The sequence below is a fragment of the Electrophorus electricus genome, chromosome 8, assembly GCF_041902795.1.
Source record: "Electrophorus electricus isolate QZ-2024a chromosome 8, ASM4190279v1, whole genome shotgun sequence".
NCBI classification, from domain to species: Eukaryota; Metazoa; Chordata; class Actinopteri; order Gymnotiformes; family Gymnotidae; genus Electrophorus; species Electrophorus electricus.
The window spans coordinates 35,151,224-35,174,722 of NC_137504.1; the positions used below are offsets into that span (position 1 = coordinate 35,151,224).

General features: G+C 42.4%; 1 protein-coding gene across 1 annotated transcript; it reads left to right on the forward strand.

Annotated features, from left to right (window-relative positions):
- The first annotated feature begins 131 nt into the window (after positions 1 to 131).
- On the forward strand, positions 132 to 22,390 carry exoc3l2a (exocyst complex component 3-like 2a). The gene is made up of 14 exons (XM_081719873.1): positions 132 to 548; positions 1,096 to 1,258; positions 8,983 to 9,495; positions 10,666 to 10,880; positions 11,472 to 12,285; positions 12,998 to 13,112; positions 13,515 to 13,625; positions 13,958 to 14,058; positions 14,188 to 14,298; positions 15,906 to 16,041; positions 16,754 to 16,876; positions 17,109 to 17,264; positions 18,073 to 18,194; positions 20,566 to 22,390. The coding sequence occupies exons 3-14, from the start codon at positions 9,005 to 9,007 to the stop codon at positions 20,852 to 20,854; spliced, it is 2,784 nt and encodes a 927-aa protein (XP_081575999.1). The 5' UTR covers positions 132 to 548; positions 1,096 to 1,258; positions 8,983 to 9,004; the 3' UTR covers positions 20,855 to 22,390.
- Positions 22,391 to 23,499: the final 1,109 nt, after the last annotated feature.

Below are 23,499 nucleotides of genomic sequence, written 5' to 3' on the forward strand. Positions count from 1 at the left end.
CTCTCACTGACTGGAGTGGAACAGTATGACAGATGGAACATTATAGTGAACATAGTCAGCCCAAGTGGGATTAATGGATATAAGATTGCAAATGCATGTCCACTGGACCGTACGCAGGCAGGGAATGTAGACTCAGATATTCACTCCACTACGTTTCACAGCAAGAATTTATACTTTTTCTCTGCTACATTTTACAACTATTGTTCTTTGTTACTTTTTAAGTCAAAATAAATTGGGATGAAGATGAGAATGTCGGCAATGCTCCTTCAGGGCAGAGCGTGTGTTTTAATTTGGTAATCTGCTTGGACGTGTTCAACAGCAGCCTAACTGATTGGACAACACCAGGAAACACAGGCCAAGTTTCAAAAAACCTTCAACCCCCCCCCCAAAAAAAGACAGACAATCTCACCAGACAGTTTCACCAGTGGAACGCTTAAAAGGAAACAAAGGAAGGATTCCTGCTATTTTAATCGTCTACTTTGCTTGCCTCACTAACGCATGAGTTCATCCTTCAAGACTTTATCATCAGATTTAAAGTTCACACTGAGGTAAAGCAGACGGTGGCTTGCTAATGTTTTAAAGAATGTAACATATTAACCAGCAAACAACGTCAGCTGTGAATCGGCTCTGTGCCTAGAATAATGAGGCCTGTTACCAGCTGTTGGACATCCCTGTACATTAGGGAGGAATAGTGTTAAACTGGCTCTGCAGTGTTAATTAATTGAAATAATAAAATATGGATGCTGGACCTCCATGTGTCAATGCTATTTTAAACCAAGAATATTACATCAATTGAATTACAATTATTCTATTATAATTATATGTAAAATATTACATATATTGACTTGATGTTCTGCCATCCCTAGTTATGCAATATCCAAAGAAAGTACTTTTAGTTTTGATACTTAAGTACATTGTAAATTAAATCATTTATACTTTAACTCAAGAAAATATGTAAATAGAGTAGATCTATCCTCATTCCAGTAATATTGTAGCAGGTATATTTCCACTTTTTCTCATGTCCTATATTTCTATACTTCATCCACAACTGCAGTGTAACACTAATGTAACAGGATCTCTGTGTGTGTGTGTTAGTTTCCTCAGGATAATGCATCATCATCAGCTGGTACCAAACTAAGCACCAGTATCTGACACCTCAGCAGACCACTCTGGCATCTCACTCACACCCTCTCTCTCCCAGACACGCTGACCCACTGGAATGGCATTATAGTAAAGCTGCTTTCAACCATATTTAAAGGTAAGACTGTGTGTGTGTGTGTGTGTGTGTGTCCATTTGTTCATGTTGGATAAGTTAAGTGTTTAGTGTTTCATAAATAAAAATCTTGTGCAGTCTGTAGCTTTTAAATATCAGGCACTCTGAGTTGTTTGCAGTAGTTTGTAATTATTGCCTTGCTGTTTAAGGTTGCTTTACTCCTGCAGGTATATCTAGCTTACATTTTAACTCCTATTATATGCGATTTTATACTGTACAGTTAGAAACTGGCTTGTTGGTTCATGGTTCACACTCTTAATGAAGATCCTCTTTTGAAAATATTTTAGTCTGATGCCTGATTTATTCTGAATATAGTTTAATTTAATATAGATGGTTCTATGTTGTCACTGTTATGAATAAGTATGTCTAATAAAACCACGCTAACAAAACACTTGCGTGATAAAGCTAACCCTAAACCTAACCCTAACTCTAAAAACAAACTTGTGTGATAATGCTAACCTTAAACCTAACCCTAACCCTAACAACAAAACTTGTGTGATAGTGCTAACCCTAACCCTAATTACACAATAATGCTAATTTCAATATTTTTCCATATGTGTAGCCATTTTATAATGACTTAGTAAAGAGCCCCTGTTGTCTGCTGTTTTCTATTGCTACATACTGACTGGACCTGGTTACTATGGTTACTGTTTTTTCTCTTGCCCCGTTTTTCTCCGAATGTTTATTTGTCTCTTCTAGCTAGAAAACAAGGTTCATTGTCAAAATGTAAAAAATCAATATACTTGCTTAAACATAATCGTCGTACTCAGCTCTAAGAATGATATCCCTATAGCCTAACCAGCCTCAGTGGGGTGGGAGCCACGGCCTTATCACCCCCTCAACACAGACGCATCACTGTGTCCGGATGACATTCTTTGTTGCAACGCCTGACAGTGCAACATCACCTGTCTTGTACCTAACCTCCACCCGTTATAGTCGTGTACTGGCTTGCCTTGGTTTTTCTAACGTCAGATTTCATATCAAAGCATATCTTATTTATGTCTGTGACGATACAAACCTTATACTTATACGTATACGTTTAATTTATTCTGAAAAAAGTAAAGTTGCTCTGTACAAGATGGTGTTTACATACTAATTCACAACTCTCAAGAACTCATGCTTGTGTGAACAGTTGCTGCTTACGTGAGTAAATTTTTACAATCTGATGAATTTACAAACCTTTGTTGATTCTGGTTTGGCAAGGTCATACAAACTGATTTTACAACAGAAATGAAGGGTATTGTTTAATACACTGATGTTGACTAATAAACTCTAGTACTTATTTATTACACTTACCATTGTCTAAGATAGAGCTTATGTATTTTGTACTTCTAGGCATCAACATGAATACTGTAGAAATACAAGCATCATAGTTCATTGGTATATGGACTCTAACCTACTGGACTGGCTAGAATGTATTCTATGAGTAAATGACAAAGCACTTTTGTAAGTCGCTCTGGATAAGAGCGTCTGCTAAATGCTGTAAGTGTAAAAAAAAGTTCAGGGCAAAATGTTCTTGGGGCATGCTGTTCAACTGAATCAGTTGAATAAAAAAAAAAAGAAATCAAAATTTATTTATATAGCACTTTCTACAACAGATGTTGTCACAAATCAGCCTTACAAGTGTCCAAGCCCCCAGTGAGCAAGCCAAGAATGACAGTGGCAAGGAAAAACTCCCTAGAGCATGAGGAAGAAACGTTGAGAGGAACCAAGATTCAAAGGGGTGGCCAATCCTCCTCTGGCCAAGTCAACGTGTTTATTTAAAACTTTCCTTAATGCATCCATCAACAGAGAAAAAAGCAGTGACTACAATATTTCTGTGGCAGATTCCTACATTGCCTCAGTATTGCAAGATAAAAACACATAAAGAGAATGCAACCACATCCTTCAGACGCCCAGCGAAGTGCACAGCATTAAAGTCAAAGCGCACAGGGTTAGAATCAAAGTGCACAGGTTAGAGTGAAAGCACGTAGGGTCAGAGTCAAAGCGCACAGGGTTACAGTAAAAAACTGAACAAGTTACAGAACGGCAGAACGACAGCAAAGTCTCTCTCTCTCATACATGAGTAAACGTAACAGTGCACCATACACATGTGAGTGAGAGTAAGAGTGTACCATATGTACGTGAGTAACAGTGTACCATACACACGTGAGTGAGAGTAAGAGTGTACCATACACACGAGTGAGATTAAGAGTAAGAGTGTACCATGCACATGTGAGTGAGAGTAAGAGTGTATCATACACACGTAAGAGTGAGTGTACCATACACATGTGAGTAAGTGTAAGAGTGTACCATGTGCATATAAGTAAGAGTAAGCGTAAGAGTGTACCATACACATGAGTAAGAATAAGAGTGTACCATACACATGTGAGTGAGAGTAAGAGTGTACCATACACACGTAAGAGTGTACCATACACATGTGAATGAGAGTAAGAGTGTACCATACACACGTGAGTGAGAGTAAGAGTGTACCATGTGCATATAAGTAAGAGTAAGCGTAAGAGTGTACCATACACGAGTAAGAATAAGAGTGTACCATACACACGTAAGAGTGTACCATACACATGTGAGTGAGAGTAAGAGTGTACCATACACACGTGAGTGAGAGTAAGAGTGTACCATACACACGTAAGAGTGTACCATACACATGTGAATGAGAGTAAGAGTGTACCATACACATGTGAGAGTAAGAGTGTACCAAACACATGTGAGTGAGAATAAGAGTGTACCATACACACGTAAGAGTGTACCATACACATGTGAATGAGAGTAAGTGTACCATACACACGTGAGAGTAAGAGTGTACCATACATACGTGAGTGATAGTAAGAGAGTACCATACACACGTGAGTGCGATTAAGAGTAAGAGTGTACCATACACACGTGAGTGAGAGTAAGAGTGTTACATACACAGGTCTTAATCCGGAGTGTAGCGATGATGGATCACACATTCCATTTGTTACAGCATTATTTGTTTCGTTGTATCTATTGCACAACAGGACCTGTTGGCTTGCGTTTTTATAACAGGTGAATGGTCAGTTTTACCGGGCCAGGAGAATACGCCGCGTTCTGAGAACATTCGAGGAAGAGAGATAGCGAGAGGAAACTATTCTCGCGCATTTGGACTCGTGCCGCTGTTAAAGCTGCCACCCGTGCTGTTAATGCGCTTAGAGCGCTCACGCGCTGGAATGCGCCGGAACTCGGTTAACAATGAGGCGCTGCAGCAGGATACAGAACACGTGAACATAGACCAGAGCGCGGCGGTCAGAGCGGATTTAACTCTTAGAATGCGTGACAGTGCGACAAACTCTAAGAGAAGATGATCCAAACTTGCCGTTATTAGGCAATATTCTATCATTCTAAAATGTAAACATTAACTGGTACAGCAAATGCAGAATAGCTATGTATGCGCATTTTAAAGTGACTTCGTGACAAAATAGAAAAGGTGATTAATGAATTTACCTTACCTGCTTCAAACACTGGTCAGAGCAAATTTTAACTATGCCTCAGTAATGGTTTACATTCGGTACATATCTAATTGTCACCAGTTTATATATAGACTAATCAAATTCTCACAAGCTTATTGGAATAAAGCTGATCAAGTTCAGATTTAATTTGGTTTAAGTGATAAGGTAGATACAGTGTTATAAATAAGTTCTGTAGTGTTAGTTTAGGCAGTAGACTATAAATAGGTGTACTCACTGGAACGTGAGGCTTCTGCATGGTTGCCTAGTTACTGACTTACAGTCTCCTAGATTGTGTTTCTCTGGTAACTCTTCTATGAAATTTTAACAAGACATCACATTGTTGTAGCCCAAGGTTAAACATATTTAACGTCAAGGCCAAATGTCATTAGGTTTTTATGATATCAGAAAAAAGCTGCATACCAGTTACAGTATGGGATTAGTAGTGAAATATAACACATTACCAGACACAACATCCAATCTCACACTTACAGGTCATTTCATTGGGAGCATCGTTGTGATACAGGGTCAGATCTCCATTCACTCCCAGTACTGCCCAGTACTGTCCAGTCTGTAGTAGCATTTTTTCCACAAATTGCTGACGTTCATTATAGTTTTTGGTCCATGTTGTCATAACTGTATCATGTAAGTACTGCAGTCTTACACTCCAGTCATTATCATGCAGGAAGTGCCAGTAAAACATGGTCACACGTTCAGTACCAGAACTCAGGCTGCAGAGCTTAAACCTGCTCTGCTCCAGTCATGTTGCACACATATCTAGGGGCCAGTGTGTGCAACAAAAACATTCTCCATTCCATCACAACACAACACAGCACATCACAACACACAGCACACAACACAACACAACACAACACAACACAACTGTTGGTGCAAGTCAGGTTGGGTCCATGGGGTCATGCTGTTTGTCATATTCTCTCCCTTCCATATGCATATTGCAGCAGATCAGACCAGATTCATCAGACCAGATTCATCAGACAAGAGTCATTGGACCAGATCCATCAGACAAGATTCATTAGACCAATGTTTTTCCGACCTGTCCAGTTTTCGTGCTCAATGTAGACTGATGATGTGTTTTCTTCATGTTTTGACCTCTAACATTGTAGTTTCTTCATGATTTGTCCTCTGATGTTGTTTCCTTCGTGATTTGTCCTCAGATGTTTTGTTTTCTTTGTGTTTTGACGTGCTGTACATTCAGACTTGCTTCTGTGCCCACGCAGTTTAAAGGATGGAGATTTGAGTTATTGTAGCTTTCCTGTCAGCATGAACCAGTCTGGCCATTCTGCTCTGACCTCTGACCTGTCTCATCAACAAAGTGTTTCCACTCGCAACTGCTGCTTAGGATGTGTTTTGTTGTTTCACAGTTCTGCATAATGTCTTAATGCGTGGTGTTGGGTGAGAAAATCCCAGGAGATGTATGAGGTACTTAAACCAGCTTGTCTTGCACTAACAACCTTGCTATGGTCAGTCACTCAGATCATTTTTGACAGGTATACAGGTGTGAATAAGCAGGTATACAGGTGTGAATGCATAGGTATACAGCTGTGAAAGAACAGGTGTATGAATGGGTGTTCATACCAACATGGGTAAAAATTCTTGTCTCACTCTTCCAGTGGGCAGTCACATCTTGGGAGTTGAAGGTGTGTGTGTGCGTGTGTGTCCACGGAGTTGAGGGTGTGTGTGTGTATGTCTCTGTGTTTGTATGTGTGTTTGTGTATGTGTCTGTGTTTTTATGTTTGTGTGTGTGTGTGTGTGTGTGTGTGTGTGTGTGTGTGTGTGTGTGTGTGTGTGTGTGTTTGTGTGTGTATGTTCTGGGAGATGAGGGTGTGATGCAGTATCTTTTCTCTTCTGGACTGAGATTGATGATGTCATTCCTGGGGTCTGCTGGGGTCACTCTGCCACCTCAGGGGTCACAGCCCCTAGTTCCCTATATTTCCTCTTTCAGTCCCTGGTATTTTTTCAACGTTTCAGATTCCTTCCTTTGGAAGTTTTTCCATAACGTGGGAAAAATATCTATTATGAGTGCGTTTTTCTGCATCTTATCTGCTATAGAAATGTCTGGTTAGTTTGCCTTTACTTGTTTATCTTTCTGGATCTGGAGGTCCCACAGGATTGCAGCCTTGTTGGTCTCCACCACCTCCATGCTTCCTCCTATTTGGACTTGTAGGTGTCCAGCTCACATGTCTTGCTTATGTTCCTGTATATGACCCCTGACACTTGATTGTCTCTCATGTGGTTTCCCTGCCAGCATCTTGATTCCTGCTACAAGGTGCTATGTTGTCTCAAAGGATCCTTTGTTTGCATCTTGGGTCTTCACCAGTGTGATGGTCTTCTCTGGTTTGATGGTCTTCTCTGGTGTGATGGTCTTCTCTGCTGTGATAGCCTCCTATTTCCAGTGACCTCATGCTTAGTGCTTAGTACTGCTGTGATTAATGACTCTGCTGTCTTTCTTAGTGCTGCCATGATTAGTGACTCTGTGCTGTCTTTCAGTCCTGCGTTGAACATATTCATGGATGTTTAGTGTCTCACCTTTGGACATATTCTTGGATGTTTTGTGTCTCAACCTAGATGTTGGATCTTACACTATAGGCCCCATCTCCCACCATCCAGCTAATGTTTGGATGTTGCACCTTGGGTGTGGGACTCTTCTCTTCTGATCTTGATACATATACATACAGAATATATACTACCTGGCCAAAAAAAAAGGTCACACGCTCTAATATTTCGTTAGACTGCCTTTAGGTTTGATTACGGCACGCATTCTTTGTGGCATCGTTTCCACAAGCTTCTGCAATGTCACAACATTTATTTCTGTCCAGAGTTGCATTAATTTTTCCCCAACATCTTGTATTGATGATGGGAAATTTGGACCACTGCGCAAAGTCTTCTCCAGCACATCCCAAAGATTCTCAATGGGGTTCAGGTCTGGACTCTGTGGTGGCCAATCCATGTGTGAAAATGATGCCTCATGTTCCCTGAACCACTCTTTAACAATTTGAGCCCAATGAATCCTGGCACTGTCATCTTGGAATATACCCGTGCCATCAGGGAAGAAAAAATCCATTGATGGAATAACCTGGTCGTTCAGTATATTCAGGTGGTCAGCTGACCTCATTTGGGCACATAACGTTGCTGAACCAAGACCTGACCAACTGCAGCAACCCCAGATCATAGCACTGCCCCCATAGGCTTGTACGGTAGGCACTAGGCATGATGGGTGCATCTCTTCAGCCACCTCTCTTCTTACCCTGATGCACCCATCACTCTGGAAGAGGATAAATTTGTACTCATCAGACCACATGACTTTCTTCCATTGTTCCAGAGTGCATTCTTTATGCTCCCTAGCACATTGAAGATGTTTATGCCAGTTAGCCTCACTGACAAGTGGTTTTCTTAAGGCTACACAGCTGTTTAGTCCCAATCCCTTGCGTTCCCTTCGCATTGTGCGCGTGGAAATGCTCTTACATTCACTATTAAACATATCACTGAGTTCTACTGTTGTTTTTCTACGATTTGATTTCACCACACATTTAAGTGATCGTCGATCACGATCATTCCAAATTTTTTTCCAACCACATTCCTTCCTCGAAGATGATGTTTCCCCACTGTCCTTCCACTTTTTAATAATGCGTTGGACAGTTCTTAACCCGATTTGAGTAGTTTCAGCAATCTCCTTAGATATTTTCTCTGCTTGATGCATGCTAATAATTTGACCTTTCTGAAACAGATGAACATCTTTTCCATGACCACAGGATGTGTCTTTCGACATGGTTGTTTAACAAATGAGAAGCTACTCACTGCATCAGTTAGGGTTAAATAACTTGTTGCCATCTGAAACATAATCACCCATGCAGTAATTATCCAATGGGAAGCTCTTACCTATTTGCTTAGTTAAATCCAGGTGGATTTTTTTTTTGGCCAGGCAGTGTATATATTCAAACACTTTCTGTAAAAAGAATTCTCAATGTGGAGTGCTGATCTTTTAATGACAAAATCAAAAACCGAATATAATTATATTCATGGATTATTATAATACATTTTGTATTATTCATAAATACAGGGAACAGTTTATGTAGTTAAGCTTTCCATATCATACTGAGATGCTATGACTCTATAACAACCAGTTGGAATCCTTGTCTGTGTCTCAATCCCTGTCTGTTAACAGAACTGGCCTATTCTACTTTATTCTGCTGCATTCTGACTGACCTGTTGGCCATTTTGTTTCAGTGCTATCCACTTCAGAGCCAAGATGCCGATCCTTAAGAAACTACCCAGAAGGTCCAGGAGTAACCATGACAACGGTGATCTTAATCTACAGGGTAACCACAGCAACAATGAGCTCATCCTGCCCCCATGCAGCCTTAACCCATTCGAAGACCCAGAACCAGAACTGGGCCCTACAGAGGAGGGGCGGGGCCAGTACCCAGCAGTGAGGTCATCACGAGATGACGAAGTGTTGGAGAATGAGGTGAATGCGGAGCTGCATGGCGTGTCAAAGATCATAGATCACAGGTCAAAGGGCAACTCACCGCTGAGAGGGACCCTGGGGCGCCTGTGTAGCTCCTCTCCCGTGAAGACCCTGGGCAAGCTCAGCAAGGGCTTGCGCTTTCCTGGCCGCCACATGTGGGGAAGCATGTCATCCACGTGGAGCGCCAGCTCGCCAGCCGCTTCAGCGAAGGAGAAGAAGAAGAAAAATAAAAATAAACGAGGAACATCTGAGGAAATCATGACCCTGCTGAGGTAAGAGTGCGTTTGTGTGAGAGGGACATACAGGACTGGGACTGGGACTGTGTTATGGTTCGGCCTGCTTCAAAACATTAAAAATGAAAAACCTTCCTTCTATATATAATCCCTAAAAACTGGTGAAGTGACTGCATCTTGTACCAGTGTCCAGTATACTCTATATGTCATGCTTCACCTAATTATCTTAATACTTTTCTTATGCTGTTTTTAAAAACTGATATCATATTAAAAGTGACATCACTTTAAATTAAACCCTTTGTTATGATGTTTCCTTCCTTTGTCAAAATCTGATGAGAATGTTGTAAAAAGAAAAAGCACAAATTCAAGTCCAGGAGAAACACCTGACTAACCCTGACCCTAACCCCAGACTAACCCTGACCCTAACATATGACTCACGTGCCTCATATAGTTGTTTATGTATAGAACTTTTAGCAGTTTGTGTGTGTGTGTGTGTTGTTTTCAGCAAAAAGTGTGCTGTGTATAGTAGCCCACAGTGGAAAGACTGCAGCTATTAATACCAGCCCAGAGTTTATCCCAGAGGGCAGTATTAAGAGTGAATAACCGGACTCACAGCTCATCACAAACACACAAACACACATCCGTCTGGTTATTTATAATACACAGAAAATCATTTCACAGGATCCACACAATGAAATGTCCGCTCACCCATGCCGGTGTTTAATGAATTCTTATGGAGTCATTCAGGACACACAAGAGGACACATCTCTGGAAGCACTCCTGGAAAGAGTGAAAGCCAGCCACAAACAGGCACATTTATCTGCTCTTACAGCCACAAACAGGCACATTTATCTGCTCTTACAGCCACAAACAGGCACATTTATCTGCTCTTACAGCCACAAACAGGCACATTTATCTGCTGTTACAGCCACAAACAGGCACATTTATCTGCTCTTACAGCCACAAACAGGCACATTTATCTGCTGTTACAGCCACAAACAATCAAATTTATCTGCTCTTACAGCCACAAAACAGTGAGATTTTTCTGGAGTTACAAACATATCTGAATGCTAAATAAGAGACTGTTGATTAAATAAGTTACACTGCAGTTCTGCTTGCCTTGAAATACCCCTAATACACTAATCAGGCTCTCCAAGCATAAGTAATTCCCCCCCACCCCCACCTCTGTCTTTCTCTATTTCTCTTCAGACTGGCAGGTCGTAAAGTAAAGAGTGACCGTAGGGAGAGTCTACCTGTGGGAGATCTGCATGGTGAGGAGGATGAGGATGACAGCGCTCACCGTCGGCCTTCGTTTCTGCGGAGCCTGAGCAAGCTGACAGGAGACTCACTCTCAAACTCCCTAGAGGCTGAGAAGGAGAATCCAGAGGAGGAGCCAAGTGCCAAACGCAGGGAACCGCTCTCAGGTGTGTGTGCCAAACGCAGGGAATCATTCTCAGGTGTCTGTGCCAAATGCAGGGAACCACTCTCAGGTGTGTGTGCCAAACGCGAGGAACCACTCTCAGGTGTGTGCCAAACGTGAGGAACCGCTCTCAGGTGTGTGTGGGGACAATCAGTGAGTCAGATGTCAGTGAGCCAGAGAGAGAGAGAGAGAGAGAGAGAGAGAGAGAGAGAGAGAAAGAGAGAGAGAGAGAGAGAGAGAGAGAGAGAGAGAGAGAGAGAGAGAGAGAGAGAGAGAGAGGAACAAATCAGCAACAAATCAACAAATCAAGAACAAACCAGGAACTCAGTAATTAGGACAAAAACATCCAATTGAGATAAATGTGTTGTTATAAATGTATTGTTATAATTGTGTTATAAATCACAAAAAAAGCCTTAATAAAAAAAAAACACACTTCAGCTGGACATGAGTGAACAGAGTGGGCATGAGAGAGAAGGTTAATACAGCCATGACAGTCACACCCACCCACAATGCAGAGAAAAGGACCTCCACCCACACAGACTATTTAAAAACTACAAAATTGCAACCTAATTCTGACACCTGGTCTTTCTTTCAGTACTTGAAATTCTACAGTTGGTGAATCAGAGAGACCTCCTCCTTGCTGATGCCCACATCCAAGAGCTGGAGAGAGAGTGTGCACTGGACCCTGTTCTCTTCGCACAGACCTCACCCATTGCAACCACACCCACTGAAACCACACCCAATGTCATAACAGCTCCTCCACCCAGTTCTCCGCTGTGGTTCCCCCTAGTGGGAGGCCTGTTTGATGACGAGACCCCGAGTGCGTTGGACGCGAGTCTTCGGAAGGCCAAAGATGTCGAGCTGTTGTATGAAGCGCTGCAGAGAGAAATGTGGGATGTGGTGCGGGAGTCACTACGGCAACCCTGTGCCGGCCCCCAGCTCGGACTTGTAGTCCTTGTCATCCAGCAGGAAGAACATGCTGACCACATCTGGGCCTTGCGCCAGGAGGCACAGCCTGGCCTCCAGCAGGGGGAACAGCAGCTCTACAGGGGCAACCACCCTGACCTGCACGAGGGGGTTCGCTCCAACAAGCGGCCCAGGAAGCTGAGGCAAAAGTGGGCAGAGGCAGTGGGTGAGGCTGCTGATTGGTCCTTGCCACAGCCGGGGGGTGTGGCTGCAGGACAGCTGGCCGTGTTTTTGGAGCGGTTGAGGGTGCGGGTTGTGGAGGATATGGATGCTGTCCGGAGGAATGTGGCGGCGGTGTACCCGACGGAGTTCGCTGTGTTTCAGGTGTACATGCAGAGTTACCACTCAGCTGTGGCCAGACGTCTTAGAGACATTACTACTGGCCCTGTACACATCACTGACATCTACTCACTGCTGGACTGGGTCTACAACATCTACAACAGGTACATACCCATACTGTGCACACACATATACACACACACACACACACACACACACACACACACACACACACACACAGTAACCATGTACATAACTGCACTTATAACAAGCCCTTTTCTTGCTGCATTAGAGGCCTTAGAGCAGGAAGTAAAAACACTAAACCAGCGGTGCCTTGAGGTCCTAACCCTAACCCTAGGTTCTAACCCTAACCCTAACCCTCTAACCCTACCCTCAGGGCTGGAATTACTGTTACACTTACTAAGATATAGCCAAAGAACCAGGTCCTTTTCTTCTCACCCTTATGGCATGCAAAGGGTCTCAATACCTGGTGAGATCTCTACATAGACCCTAACCATCTCTACATAAACCCTATCCCTCTCTACATACAGTCATGGCCAAAAGTTTTGAGACTGACACAAATTTTGGTTTTCACAAAGTTTACTGCCTCAGTTTTTTAAGATCCGTTTGTCAGATGTTTATAACTAATTCACTATATCATATAAGCATTTCATAGGCTTTTAAACTTTTTATTGTGTATTATTAGTGTAGGGGTGTGTTGCAGGGATGTTTTGGCCACAGTGGGGGTGATGGGGTCTATAGACTGTACCATTGAGACTGAGTGTAGGGGTGTGTTGCATGGATGTTCTGGCCACAGTGGGGATGATGGGGTCTATAGACTGTACCATTGAGACTGAGTGTAGGGGTGTGTTGCAGGGATGTTCTGGCCACAGTGGGGGTGATGGGGTCTATAGATTGTGCTGCTCTCCTGCCGCTGCTGCCCGCTGAGGTCATCAACAGTTTGGAACAGGAGTGTCTCGACACCATCACGGTACACACACATGCACTGGCTATTAACCTACTATTACACTCATCACTGCACTAACCTACTATTACACTCATCACTGCACTAACCTACTATTATACTCATCACTGCACTAACCTAATATTACACTAATCAATGCACTAACCTAATATTACACTAATCAATGCACTAACCTACTATTATACTCATCACTACACTAACCTACTATCATACTCATCATTGAATTAACCTACTAGTATACTCATCACTGCACTAACCTACTATCACACTCATCACTGCACTAACCTACTATTGTGTATATATGTGTCTTGGTTACTTGTTTCACTGTATGTATGTGTGTGTATGTGTGTGTGTGTGTGTGTGTGTGTGTGTGTGTGTGTGTGTGTGTGTGTGTGTGTGCGTGCGCAGGATAAGGTAAACACAGATCTGTCTCAGGTTCTAGAGGATGAGGAGAAGAAGTGGACTCAGGCATTACACATTGAAGAGTACCAGTCTGGCTTAGCACGTTCAGTCATACAGGTAACACACACACACACACACACACACACACACACACACACACACACACACACACACACACACACACACACTCACAGTCATATACACTGTCATACAGTTAATACACACATGCATACAAACAGATATCATATAATCATACACAGTTATTTTGGTAACACACACATAATACATTTGCAAATGGAATCTATTTGTGTGTGTATGTGTGTGTTAACGTATGACTGTTTGTGTGTGTGTGTGTTAACATATGACTGTGTGTGTGTGTGTGTGTGTGTGTGTGTGTGTGTGTGTATGTGTGTGTGTGTGTGTGTGCGCGTGCGTGCGTGTGCTTGTAGAGACTGAAGGTGGATCTGGACCGGTCCACAGGTGTCAGTCAGCCTCTAGGGGCCCGAGTATCTCGCTGTACTCTGAGTGCTTTTGCCCACTTTCTCCACAGGTGAGGACAAAGCTGACAATGAGAATGGAAGTGATACCTGTGTGAATTTGACAGGGAATACTTTTTTTTTTACATTCGTGTGTGTGTGTGTACGTGTGTGTGCATCTGTATTTCTGTATTTGTGTTTAGTTTCCAGAGAAAAGCAGAAATGTTCCATGAGACTCAAGCAGAGTTCAGGGACTGGCCTGATGGTTATGTCTCTCGGACCATCGCACTGGCTAATTGTGTCCCCCCCTTCAGGTAGACTACACAACTACCCAGCTACACAGCACATAGCTACATATCTACACATCTACACAACTACACAGCCACACATCGACACAACTACACAGCCACATAGTTACATATCTACACAAGTACACAGCCACACAGCATATAGCCACATATCTACAAAGTTACACAACTACATAGCCAGTATCTACCCATCTACACAACCACACGGCTACACATCTACACAACTACACAGCTAAACCACTACACAGTTACACAACTACACAGCCACACAGCAGCCATCCAGTGACACAGCTACATGCCACACAGCTATACAGCTATGCAGCCACAGACAGTAAGAGTTACACAGCTAGACACACTTACACAGAGTATAGAACACACACATTTATGTGGCTAGTGGTAGCGCAGTGGTTAATGTACTTGACTTGGTACTTGAAGGTTGCTGGTTCAAGTGCCGTCACTGCCAAGTTGTCGCTGTTGGGCCTCTGAGCAAGACCCTTAACCCTCAATTACTCAAGCTGTACTCAGTCATAGTTGTAAGCCACTTTGGTTAACAGTGTCAGATAAATGTTTCAGTGTATAACTCACACAAATATGTTTGACTGTAGTTAACTGTCACACATATTTATGTTTGAGTATAGATATCTCACTCACACATTTACATTTGAGTGTAGTTAACACATACATTTATGTTTGAGTGTAGATATCTCACACACATGTATCTTTGAGTGCAGAACACATGCAGTCGAACCTATGTTTGAGTTTACAACATTCATACTTGAACTAAAGTTTTACTGTGGAACACACACACCATTACACAGCCACACAGTTACACAACCACACAGCTACACAGTCACACAGTTAAACAGCTACACACAGTTACATAGTCACACACCTACACAGTCAGTTACACAGCTACACAGTCATACTGTTACACAGCCACACATACAATTACACAGTCACACAGCTACACACTCACACAGTTACACAGCTACACAGTCATACAGTTACACAGCCACACACATAGTTACATAGTCACACAGCTACACAACCATACAGTTACACAGCTACACAATCGTACCATTACACAGCCACACACAGTTACATAGTCACACACCTACACAGTCAGTTACACAGCCACACACACAGTTACACAGTCACACAGCTACACAGTCACACAGCTACACAGTCATACCGTTACACAGCCGCACACAGAGTTACATAGTCACACAGCTACACAGTCCCACAGCTACACAACCACACACAGGTACACAGTCATGTAGTTACACAGCCACAAACAGTTACACAGTCACACAGTTACACAGTCACACAGCTACACAACCACACACAGTTACACAACCGCACACAGTTACACAGTCATGCAGTTACACAGCCACAAACACAGTTACACAACCACACACAGTCACACAGTTACAAAGTCATACAGTTACACAGCCAGCTAGTTCATAAACAAATAAAATCAAATGCCCACACCACAGAGCACTGAAAACTGACATTTATCATGAAAGGAAAAAATAATTAGTGAAAACATGTATGTGTGTGTTTGTACATACGTGTGTGTGTGTGTGTGTGTGTGTGTGTGTGTGTGTCAAAAGGAGTTTTGTGGAGTGCTGTAGGCGGTGTGATCCCCTGGGAAGTGAGGATTCTTCCCAGTGTGCTCATTCCTCACTTGAACGCATCGTTAGTCAGTGTGTTCGCGTTCTTACCGACAGACTGTTCGAAAATATCAGGGTAAGATACAGTCCAGTCACTACACCTACATATATAAACCCATATTAACCATTTAACCTACATTTATAAACCTATATTAAACACTTCCAGCTACCCTCTACCTGAGCACATTTACACACACATATATATGTTCCTTTCAGGGAGTGTTAGTGCATGCTTGTGTTTATGTATATATGTGTGTATGGGTATGTATGTATGTGAGTATGTATTTGTGTGTGTGTGTATGGGTATGTATGTCTGTGTGTGTGTGTGTGTGTGTGTGTATGCGTGTGTGTGTGTGTATGTGTGTGTGTGTGTATGTTTGTACGTGTGTGTCTGCATGTGTATGTATGTGTATGTGTGTATGTGTGTGTTACTCTGTGTGTGTGTATACCCTGTGTGTGTTTGTGTACTCTCTGTGTGTGTATCCTCTGTGTGTGTTTATATGTGTGTTGTATACTTTCTGTGTGTGTATAGTCTGTGTGTATGTGTGTGTATATTCTGTGTGTGTATACTGTGTGTGTACTCTGTGTGTACGTGTGTGTGCGTATACTCTGTGTGTGTGTGTGTGTGTGTGTGTGTATACTCTGTACGTGTGTGTGTACTCTGTGTGTGTGTGTGTGTATACTCTGTATGTGTGTGTGTGTGTGTACTCTGTGTGTGTGTGTGTGTGTGTATACTCTGTATGTGTGTGTGTGTACTCTGTGTGTACTATGATTCTTTTGTCTTTCAGCCGTTCTTTGACAAGCTGCTCCGGAGGAAATGGCTAAATAACTCTGAGGCCTACGACAACATCGAGACCACCATCAAACTTCATTTTAAGACATTCCGCAGGATGGACTGCCCTCCCTATCAGGTACTCACACACACACACACACACACACACACAGACTAGAACACACACATTTCAGTTTCAAGTTCCATCCAGTCAACAACATGTCAGTCTTATGATTCTCATCTAAGTTCTCCTCAACTCCATTAAGTCCATGAGCAAACAGCCCAAATGAATTACAACGAAAATAGTTTCAGTCTGGAGCTCAAACCATTGCTTGTAATGTATAGGAAGTGCTCGTTTGGTTGATTGACAGACACTTGTGAACGAGGTGCACAGGCGGGTCATTGTGGAGTACGTGCGTGCCATCATGAGTGGGCGGGTCATCTGCACATCACTCAAAATGAGGAAGAGGCTAGCATTCCGTTTGCAGGACGAGGCAAACCAGCTCAAAGCGCTCTTTAAAGACCTGGTAAACACACACACCACATTCTATGACTCCAATGTGCAGGATGCAAACCTGCTTAAAGTGCTGCAAGAAACTGGGTGGCTGTGAATAAGTAACATAATCTATAATAATCTCTGCACAGATCAGAAATCTGCATGCACATATTATAGTGCCATATACAAAATTTCCATAGTGTGTGGAATATATCATCAGACTGCATGCATACATTACCGTATGACTGTATGTGTGTGTGTGTGTGTGTGTGTGTTTGTGTGTTTGCACTGCATACTCTGGTCCCCTAAATCACCTGTCCATCATCTTAACTGAAAACAGGAAGTAAGCTGTTCAGCCATTTCCTGCTTGTGATCTTTGAAGGTTTTCTCTCATGTCAACTATTTTCATGGAAAGAAATAAAATGTGCTTTTAATTCCTAAGAGAATACTGAGTGTGTGTGGGGAGAGAGAAAAGGTGTGTGTGGTAGGGGGATGTTTACACTCTGATATGTAAAGGTTTGTGGTGGGGGATGTTTACACTCTGATATGTAAAGGTGTGTGGTGGGGATTGTTTACACTCTGATATGAAAGTCCTCTCCAGCTCAAGGATATTTTGCCAAACATCAGCTACTGTCCACCTCTATAGAAAAACAGAAGTCAAACTCAATCAAGAGAATGAGAAAATAAAGGTTTACACACTGTTCCTTTGGTGAAAAATCACTGACCATTTCATTTAATTGAACTCTCCTTTATTGACTAATTTCTCTCTCTCTCTCTCTCTCTCTCTCTCTCTCTCTCTCTCTCTCTCTCTCTCTCTCTCTCTCTCTCCCTTCCATTAGGAGTCCACCTGTACATGGCTGGATGATGTCATTGGTCACTTGGCTGACATCATTCTTCTGGAGGACACGCCCTCTGTTCAGATAGAAGTGGCTGTGCTAGTGAAGGGGTTCCCAGATATACGGTAAGAAACACACACGCATGCATATAACACACATACATGAACACATACATCCATATACTACACATACACTAATACACACATGCATATAACACACATTCATGAACACACATACAAATACAAACATACGCTTTCAGCAAATATACACACACACGTACGTACACAGATTCTTGTATACACATGTGCAAGGCAGAATGTTTGACAGCACAAACCAGAAAAAAATCATTTTCAGCTGTTATCTCCATTTCACCCTTAACACCAAGCATTTCATCATTTTACATAACAGTCATATGAAACGCAGAACTGCAGGACGGAAGCTAGCAGGTCTGAACTCTGTCCATTAGAAACACACTTCATTCATGACGAAGTCGCCTTTCTGCCCCTCACGCTTCCTGCCTCAGCAGAAACTACTTTTTCATGACACCTCTAACCTTCCTGAACACCTAAGAATGCCTCGCTGGAAATAGTTCCCACCGAGGTGGGCCCTCTGTGGAATGTGTCCATACCAACTTCCTGGTGTGGACTATAGCACTGCGGCTCAGAGAGGAGATACAGCAAGAGATGACAGGCTGTACCCTATACTGGGATAACCTTAGTCCTGTGTGTGTGTGTGTGTGTGTGTGTGTGTGTGTGTGTGTGTGTGAGAGAGAGAGAGACAGAGAGAGAGGAAAATACAGACATACAAAGAGAGAGAGAGCGAGACGGACAAGAAGCAATGTGTGTGTGGTCACTGGTTTGACAAGGTTATGACGTGTGTGTGGTCAATGGTTTGACAAGGTTATAACACATGTGTCTGGTTACTGGTTTGACAGGGCTATAACGTATGTGTGCTCACTGGTTTGACAGGGTTATAACACATGTGTCTGGTTACTGGTTTGACAGGGCTATAACATGTGTGTGTGCTCACTGGTTTGACAGGGTTATAACACGTGTGTTGTCACTGGTTTGCCAGGGTTATAACCCATGTGTGTGGTCACTGGTTTGCCAGGGTTATAACCCATGTGTGTGGTCACTGGTTTGCCAAGGCTATAACATGTGTATGGTCACTGGTTTGACAGGGCTATAACACATGTGTGTAGTCACTGGTTTAACAGGGTTATAACATGTATATCTGGTTACTGGTTTGACAGGGCTATAACACATGTATGTCGTCACTGGTTTGACAGGGCTATAACACGTGTGAGGTCACTGGTTTGACAGGGTTATAATACGTGTGTGTGTATACTGGTTTGACAGAACATGTCTGTGGATATTGGTTTGACAGGGTTATAGTATATGTGTGGTTACTGGTTTGACAGGGTTCTAACGTATGTGTGGTTAGTGGTTTGACAGGGTTATAACGTATGTGTGGTTAGTGGTTTGACAGGGTTATAACGTATGTGTGGTTACTGGTTTGACAGGGTTATAACGTGTGTGTGGTCACTGGTTTGACAGGGTTATAACGTGTGTCTGGTTACTGGTTTGACAGGGTTATAACGTGTGTGTGGTTACTGGTTTGACAGGGTTATAACGTGTGTGTGGTTACTGGTTTGACAGGGTTATAACATGTGTGTGGTTACTGGTTTGACAGGGTTATAACGTGTGTGTGGTTACTGGTTTGACAGGGTTATAATGTGTGTGTGGTTACTGGTTTGACAGGGTTATAACGTGTGTGTGGTTACTGGTTTGACAGGGTTATAACGTATGTGTGTTTACTGGTTTGACAGGGTTATAACGTATGTGTGGTTACTGGTTTGACAGGGTTATAATGTATGTGTGGTTACTGGTTTGACAGGGTTATAACGTATGTGTGGTTACTGGTTTGACAGGGTTATAACGTGTGTGTGGTTACTGGTTTGACAGGGTTATAACGTGTGTGTAGTTACTGGTTTGACAGGGTTATAACGTGTGTGTAGTTACTGGTTTGACAGGGTTATAACGTATGTGTGGTTACTGGTTTGACAGGGTTATAACGTGTGTGTGGTCACTGGTTTGACAGGGTTATAACGTATGTGTGGTTACTGGTTTGACAGGGTTATAACGTGTGTGTGGTTACTAGTTTGACAGGGTTATAACATATGTGTGGTTACTGGTTTGACAGGGTTATAACGTGAGTGTGGTTACTGGTTTGACAGGGTTATAACGTGTGTGTGGTCACTGATTGGCAGTGCTGCTGGTTGCTGACGCACAAACCAGCTCAGCAGACAGGAAGTGGCTGTGAATTGCTTCCTGTTCTTGTCAAGTCACAGGAGACTAACTGGTGCCACACTCCCTCCTAGATCCTCCCACACCTCATAGACATACCATTTAACATGCACTCTTATCCAAACAACATATTTATCATTTAAAGGACTCTGTTTTTGTCTGATTTTTTCTCTCTTCTCCCCTCTCCCAGGACAAAGCATCTCTCGGCTGTGCTGAACGTGAGAGGGATGGTCCAGCAGTCAGGACGTCAGGAGATCCTCGCTGTTCTCCGTGATTTTGAGAACAGCAATAACCCTGTTCATGTACCCAGAGACCATGCCCTGTTTTCTGAGGTTGCTGTGGCAACAGACATGCCCTGTCTGAGACTGGTTCTTATTCGTTTTGCACTGACAGTGTCATCGTGGGTGTCCAGTGCACGACCTCGCAGGAAACACAAAAACCAAAGAGCAGGTGCATCCCAGAGAGAAGATGAAGGTTAAAGTTTTGAGGTTGGAGGTTACACAAGTCAATTAGTAACCAGTCAACTGTTACACAAGTCAACTAGTAACCAGTCAACTGTTACACAAGTCAACTGGTAACCAGTGAACACATCATACAAACCAACCAAGTCAACATATTATACAGCCAAAATATTATGAGGCAACCAGTCAGAGTGAACAGTAACATCAACCAGGTCAGTCAGTTCACTCATTAAACAAGCCAACCTGCTCAACTGCTTCTAACAAGTCATACAAGTTACACATGAAAAACAGCATTCATAATCACAATAAAGGGAATATTAGGAAATATCACAGCATTCATTATCACAATAAAGGGAATATTAGGAAATATCACAGCATTCATTATCACAATAAAGGGAATATTAGGAAATATCACAGCATTCATTATCACAATAAAGGGAATATTAGGAAATATCACAATGTCGCAAAGCAGTGACCTGCAACATTTCAATGTGAGTCAAACAAACATTATAGAAACCATTTGGAAATGTGTGACTTGAAAAAAAGAAACAAAAAGAAAACATGTCGCTCACATCTCTTTGAGGCCTCAGACAGGAAATGTTCTTTATTATTAACATAGTTAACAGGAAGTAGACTTACTGACTGTTGAGTCCTCACTCCCTCTATCTGAAACAGCTAATGAACACACAGATCCCCATCTGACCTCAATCTAAACACTAAAGCACATTTGGTAACAGAGAGAGTATTATCCCATAGAATGCCAGTTGCTGTCCAAATGTCCTTATTGAAAGTATTTATGCTCTGGTGAAGCACAAGTCTGTGGTGAGATAGCGTGAATATCTCTGTCCATGCATTATTACACCCTTCACTAGCTGCTGTCGTCCAAATGCCAAATCGCATTAGCCTACTATTAGTCTTTGTTTATTGACGCTAACTTTTGACAGTACATGAGCATGTGTATAAGTAGACAAAGTAAAGATATGCTCATTCCCTCTTGCCCCAACAGCTTTCATTAACATATTCCTTATTTTCTTTTAGGGGCAATGTATAGTTGTACTGATGTGTTGGGGTAACATATGTGGGGTAACATTGGCTTATCAGTGAATTCCAGCAATTATTTTAGAACCATACTGCAAATTCAAGAACCACAAATTTATCCTCAAAGTAAAGCACACACACAAGCACACATCAAAGACTCAATTTCCATTTGAATTTGTGGACTTAATACTGATGTATTCAGAAGGGCAGCAGAGTGAATATGTGTAATATGTTTGGAAGAACTGTAGGGGCAGTAATGGGAGAGCAGAATTTCTGGAGTGCCATGCTTATGCTAACACACACCCTCTTCTACATGTGTGTTAATAAATATTACAGTATTGGGTGTGTTTATGCATGTAGGGGGAATTCAGGCCACAACTCTGCAAGTTCCAAAGTGCTGAACACGTTAAAATCACAAATGTCAGTGTTTTCATGAGGTGAACTGTAAGAAAAATAAATACACTGGAAATAAAACACTTGAACTATCATGACCAAGAAATAAAACACTTGAATTCATTTAGCACTTTTCTATTTTTATTTAGACAAAAACCCAGTGTAAAGGTTTGTTTAGAGGTGATGATTCCCAGCAACACCAGAGCAGAAGTATTTAATATTAACTAAACCTTTTCCGACTGTAGTCATCATATTAATATGTCTTTCTAAACAGCTGATGTTGAACTGCAATACCCTGTTAGTTCCTTGTAGTCTCTGTGTTTCTACAGACATCTAACAGAATGAATGAATAATGGGGTCAGAAGTGTGAATTTCAGTGGAATTAAAACCCAATGACTGGGTAATGAAACAAAACCCAGAGGACTCAATCTTTTTATTTAGGTCAGATTGTTATTATTATTATGAGCAAACATAATTTTTTAGGTCAGCAACATTGGAAGATCTATGAGCTGCTATGTGTAACAGAGTAACAACGCTGAGTGAACTAAGTATTCTGAGAAAAGGTGATGACGGTTGTGTTGGCATTTGGCATTTTAAGTAAACAAGGTGTTTTGGGAAAGAGCTTATAGTGGGACGGGTGAAGGTTTGGGGGATGAACGGGCCTTTCATTTTGTGCTGTGAGGTGCCAGGCAGACCGTCTGATGAGAGCCAAGTTTACACACCAGCGTGGACGGGGCCCTTCCTCTCTCACAGCTACATACTTTCATCTCCAACAAAGCAGTCAGTCCGAGAATAGCACAGACACAAGTCCCTCATTTATCCACGTACACACTGGCCACATACACACACACACACACACACACACACACACACACACACACACACACACACACACACACACACACACACACACACACAGACACACTCACACACACACACACAAACATACACACAGACACGCTCACACACACACACACACACACACACAGACACACTCACACACACACACAAACATACACACAGACACGCTCACACACACACACACACACACATATACACACACACATACACACTCATACATACATACACACACACAGAGACATACACACTCACACACACAGACATACACACTCACACATAAATACATGTAAAGATGCAGGGTCAGATCAGCTCCAGGATGATCAACACACACACACACACACACACACACACACACACACACACACACACAC